The following is a 6,041-nucleotide window of genomic DNA, read 5'->3' on the forward strand; positions in this document are numbered from 1 at the left end:
ATCTTCCCCTTTTCTCTTGCGTCCCTAATCTCTGGCATGACTTCCTTCATGTGGGCAAGCCGTGAGAGGGTAAGGTCGTCGCTAAGAAAGACACCAGTCTTCTTTGAGGGTGGGCCTCCTTCTCAAGAACTCCTTCTTCGCCTCAATAGAGGGGAAGCGCAAAATGAGAGCCCTCTCTTTCGATGTACCCCCCATGCCTCCACTCTTCTTGCCAACTCTCCATGCTCTTGCATGCGTTGCTTTATCTATTCCCATTAGTACCATGAGCTCCTCCACTTTTTCGTCAACTTGATCTCGGTCTTTGAGGCTGGTGACTCTCACATGTAAAGCCCTTGTATGCCTTTGTTCTTCCTCTTCAAGTGTCATGTTGATGATGGTGGGAGTGGGGGTTGATATCTCTTTTCCTTTGTCCTTCTTGGCAACCGCTATCCACTTCTCCGCCTCATCTACTTTCTTTTGGGTTTTGGTGATCACCTCTACCCACAAAGACATTTTTTCTTCCTGTTGCTTCTCCTCTTCGTTGATGGCTTGCATTTGTTCTTTGATTACCTTCAGTTCTTCCATCATTGAGAGTTGGATTTCTCCCTCTTCAAGTCCACCACTAGCTCTTGCCTTGGCTAGCTCTTTCTTAAGGGCTGAGATCTGCTTCTTGAGATTTTCAATTTCGGTCCGAAGCTCCATTTTCTCGTCAGTCCAAAGCTTGTCCTCGTTGATTTTCCATTGAAGAAAGATCGCCTTCTCTTTCTTCCACTCTTTCATCTCTGCCCTGTACTCCTTCATCTCCTTGATTGCCAATCGCTTGTTGGTGGCCATAAGTGTGACTTTCTTCCCTGTTGGAGATGAGGAAAGAGGGTGAATTAGAGTGGCGGGGTGTCTCCACCTCTACTCTCTCCATTGGATTGCTGTATGCCTGTTGAGGGTGCTGTCACACAGCCTCTGCTGATCTAAAAAACACCCTGCGAAGAGATGATTAGCCACAACTCACTGCGGGCACAAACCTGTCAACAATACTCTGTCCCCGGCTGAGAACAATACATAAAAAAAACACCCTCCGAAGAGTTGTCTGTGTTTAAGCATTAAGTTTGAAACTTTTGAATCAGGTCTTCTCATTTTTCAATTCTGAATACACCTATGGCCCCTCCTAAGCTACTTATACATTGTTTACAAATTGAAATAAAAAAGTGCCGTTTCTCAACCGTTTCTGTCTAGGGCGAAACTCTGAAACCTTGGTTTTTCCATTTCCGTTTCTCCCGTTTGCGTTTCAAGTGGTGACTATGACCCCCTCTATCGGAGCAAAAACATTTGACGTGCAAGTCCTCCATTTCGACCATTGTCTTCCAATCCCGAATGGGACTCAAAACCTTTGACTGGAGCTTTAAGAACGAAGCCGAAGTGCACTTGCTACAATCATCCACAAGCACAAGCATATACTATGAGCCAGAAAAGGAAGAGGTGCTCATCGGGCCACATATCAATGTGAATAAGTGCAAGTGGTGCCAAAGCTCTATTGGATGCTTGCTTCAGAAAGGCAGCCCTGTGTTGCTTGTCCAATTGACAGGCTCGCACGTGCTTGGTGAAGAGCGTATCGCGGGTAAACCCTCCACGAGAGAGATCTTAGCAGCTTGCTAGAACTGCTGATAGCATGAACGTCCAAATCGCGCATGCCATAGAGAAAAAGACGCCGAGGTCCCAGACATAAGAGCAGTGAGCCGGTATAGGGATCCATTGCACTCATCGCGTGTAAGAACAGTATCTCTCGTAGAATCAACAATGATCACCTTACCACTCCCAAAGTCTATGTCAGCTACTTGAGAGTCCAAACTCGACACAGAGAGGAGGTTGAAGGCCATGTCCGGAACGTAGAGCGCCTCCATTGAACTAAACTTCGGGTCCGAGGTAGAACGGAAGAGGGTGATCTGGCCTAAACCAGGCACTGGAGTCTCATGGTTGTCACCCATAGTGACGGTCTGCCCATGAGTCTCCCTGAGAGAGCTAAACCAAGACTGTTGGGGAGTCATGTGAGTGGTAGCTCCACTGTCAACAACCCTAGTAACTGACTGCAATGTAGCAAGAGCGTGGTCCGTCGTCGCGACAAGAGCGGTCCCCGCTGTCTCGTGAGAGGCTACAACTGCAGTTGAGGTTGTCTGTTTCTCCTTGTTGGCTTCTTCTCGCTTCTTCTTTCTGCATTCTGATTCTTTGTGCCCTTTCTTATGGCAGTAGTAACATTGGATGTCCTTGTTCTTCTTCTTCTTCTTACCTTTGCCTTTCTTGTTGCCTTCTTGAGCGACTAAAGCTCCTTCAGCATCAACAACACCTCCTACTCTGAATGCGGAGTGTCCCTCAATTTGTCTGAGGGAAGGGAGAATCTCGTCCCATGTGGGAAAAGAGGTACGTCTAGATATGAGCAAGCTCTGAAAGTAAGGATCAAAGCGTGGGGGAAGCTTGAATAGTAAGAGGCTAGCCATGCGTGCCGAGGTGATGTCGCCTCCGGTAGAGACAAAGTCGTCCCAGAGCTCCCGCATGCGGCGAGTCATCTATCGAGTGAGTTGAAATCCTTGAACTGGACGTTGTACAACTCTCATTCAAGTGTGATCAGCCTAGCAAACGAGGTCTCCTCAAACTGCTCAAGTATCTGTCTCCACATGGATGTGCATGCTTCGTGATGTGGTATGAGAGTTTCATCATAAGAACGGTGAAGACTCGTATGTCCGATACACCCACTCATCGATCTGATCCTAAGTGGGAGTGGGAAGGGTAGGCTGGGTAGCCGAATTGGTGAAATCATGCAACCATTCCCAGTGTTGATGGTAGGCAATGATTGTGCATACTTGTGTCCTCCATACAACCTAATTGTGTAGATCCAAATTCTTCTCCTCAGCAAACTGTGTGAAGGCATAGCTGTTGAATGTTGCGTTGGTAGATGACGACGTAGCCACATAAGTAGAAGACGTCGTTGTTGCAGTGGACATAGGGGACGTCTTCTGGGATTGTTGTCCCTTTTGATCTAGAATCAACATGTCACGTGCTCAAAGAATGGTCCCAAGGGTCAATGGATAAGATCTCAGGTCCTCGTAGAGGATCTCGTGGTAAGAGGTATAGTTGCAGCAGGCCAAGATAACTGCTAAGACGACCACTGGATGGTGTCCGGACAAGCAATGGAGTAATCAACCACGCAAAAGGCAAAAGTTCAGCCTGCTGTCCACCCAAGAAACCACCGCAAAGGGGTTAAAAACGCTGTTGTAATAGAGAATTCATTGCGAGAGTGTCGCAGAGGTTGATGTTGAGGTATCCTCACACTTCTCACCCGATGGATGGATGCAAACAGAGAAAAAACAACAAGTAACCAATGTCTAGAAAGGCGCCGGATGAGGCCTTGTATGTTGTGTAAAAGGCAGCAAACCTGAGGGAAGGGAGAAATTCTTGCCAATGATGCAAAAAACTAAGCGTTTTTTGAAAAACGCAGCAGCTTGTCAAAACACTGAAGTCCCCAAAAAACGTGGATCTAGCCAAAAATGCAAGTAATGGGGGCGGATATGGGGGCGATTTGCTGCAAGGAGGGGGATGCCTGTGATAGGAGTTGCAGATCGATGCTTGCAAAGCCAAAACACTGTTCTGCTCCAAAAAAGGCTAGAGGCTGAAACACTCAAAAGTTTCCGCGATGGATTGATGCAGAAAAGGTAGCGCTAGCCTTAGGATGTTGGACCGCTGATGCTCCCCAAACTTGGCAACGAATACCATGTGAGAGTGAGCAACGGAGAGGGAGAGAGCCCACGCATGTCGAAAACGCTGGAGGAAGAGAGAGAGAGAGAGAGAGAGAGAGAGAGAGAGAGAGAGAGAGAGAGAAAACGCTAGAAGCTTAGATATGCTACAAGCAAGCTCTCCATACACAATGTGTCAATACAAAATCCCAAGCACTCCTACCCCAATTTTATTTTTTCTACCACAAACTTCCCAAACTTCCCTTTCCATGATTCGTTGCCACAAACTTCTCCTTTCTATGATTCACTAGATGTGAATAAATTTGTTCGTCTTTGCAATGAGTATTGCTTTCTCTTTCAACCAACTAAAAAATTGCTTATTTTTAAAAAATAACCTTTCTTTTCATTAGCAAAGAGGGGGGCATCACTAAAGCCTCATCCCTTTGGGGAACGTCAAAAAAGGTTAGATAATGCTATTGTTGCTAGTGAGTCGTGAAAATCAGATATGGAAAAACACATAAGTGCAAAAGATACATTGATTGAAGAACTTAAGGGAGAATTGACAGCTTGTAAGAGTAAAAGTATTCCTAATAAGGGGGGAGGAATTTAGCCCTCAATGATTAAGGACCTCGAGAAGATCAATGAACAGGTGAAAACTCTTCGAGAAGAAGAAAAGCAAAAGTCGAGAACATCCACTTCATGGGCGGATGTCCTCACCAAAACGCAAAATAAGGTTGCTAAAGATGAAGAGTGGATTGAGGTTGCAAAGAAGGGAAAAGCCAAGATGGCTGAAGCTACACAGGCCTTAAGGACATTGGAAATGTGGAAGAAGTGAAAGAACTCTTGAAACACATGGGCATTTCTGAAGCCACAAACACAGGTGCATGGAGAGTGGGGAAAAAAGAAAACGATTGGGAAGGAAGTTCCAAGGAATTTGCACTCATTTTATGTTTTCCTATTGTGAAAGCTAGGAGAGAGTTCTTGAATAAGAAACCTACTCTTAAACAAACTGGGATATTTCTGGGTGACGACCTCACTTTAGCGCAAATTGCACACATGCAAGAGATGATGCTGGAAATCAAGGCTGCGAGAGGGGGAAGTAAAACATCGCTTTCTATAGAGGGGGGAGAGTGGAGATCCTAGAAAGATGCACTACATGACGGTGCAAGACCTATGGGACCAGCCTTAAATGGCAATATGAAACTATAATGGATTGATGAAGCTAGATGGTAGTGCATTTGAGGATAACTTCAAGGGAAGAGACATTATTTTCTACTCTGAGACACATCAAAATCCCGGTGTTACACTTCCTAGAGTGACGGGATACCACTGGGAGACCACTTGTAGATAGGAGGTGAGATCAAAGCATAGAGGACATGGGTTAGGAGGTGTGGGTTTATTCAAGAAAGAGTTGCACGCTCTCATTCGTATTTTTCGGAGAGATGATCATGATAGATATATGTGGGTCACCGTGAGAGCAAAGACGAGGAGGCCACTTTATATTGCGTTATGCAATTCCCCCCTCGAGCACATCTCTCTATGCATTGCCCAAGGGGAAGTTTTACCATAGATGATTTTAGATGAGGACATGGGAATTCTCTAGGGATGGGTATGTCATCCTTCTAGGAAATTTCAATGCCAGGACAGGCCACACTCAAACAACCTTCTATAATATCTTAGAGGAGATGTTAAGAGAGTTGGATGTCAGTGATCTGAAATTCTGCATGAAGTCTTTAACATATGGCATGTCAGAACACAAACGATACCCACAGCTTGTTGACTATCAAAATGGGAAAAATCGAACCACACGTAATTGAAAGACATCAACAAAGAAGTGACCAAGGAAATGATCAAGACAATATGGCCATGTGAAGATGCAGAGATCAAGAAAGGCGTGTAAAAAGTATCGAAGTATCAACACTAAGAAATAATGAAAAACGCAAAGAGGATCTACTTAGAAGTTTTTGGACGTCCATATGCAAATTTTGCATTGTACTTTGTGAAGATGTTATACACATAATTTGTCTAACAAAGTTAAGTAGACTTCTCCTCAAGGAGAAAACTGTGGTCACACACAATATAAGGGAAAGTTGTGTGACATTCATACGAGAAGAGTTGGCACTAATAGTTAAAGGCGCAATTCTAAACTTGAAAAAGGAAAAAAGATATCTTGACAACACAGTTGGTAGAGAAGGATTCAAAAATATCACAGCTCCTTGAAGTAACCCAAGAACCTCAAGCGTCACATGCCAAAATGGAAAAAATTCTTGATCGCCTAAGCCAAGGCATTTAAAATATCATGGCTCCTTGAAGTAACCCAAGAACCTCAAGTGTCACATACCA

The 6,041-nt window shown here is 44.8% G+C and overlaps 1 protein-coding gene across 1 annotated transcript; it reads right to left on the reverse strand.

Moving 5' to 3' along the window:
- Window positions 1-1,625: 1,625 nt before the first annotated feature.
- On the reverse strand, window positions 1,626-2,534 carry LOC147455059 (uncharacterized). Its single transcript, XM_086515179.1, has one exon. It carries the CDS (start codon window positions 2,532-2,534, stop codon window positions 1,626-1,628), a length of 909 nt encoding a protein of 302 aa, XP_086371305.1.
- Window positions 2,535-6,041: the final 3,507 nt, after the last annotated feature.

The sequence above is a fragment of the Adiantum capillus-veneris genome, chromosome 6 (assembly GCF_014529385.1).
Source record: "Adiantum capillus-veneris isolate H3 chromosome 6, ASM1452938v2, whole genome shotgun sequence".
NCBI lineage: Eukaryota > Viridiplantae > Streptophyta > Polypodiopsida > Polypodiales > Pteridaceae > Adiantum > Adiantum capillus-veneris.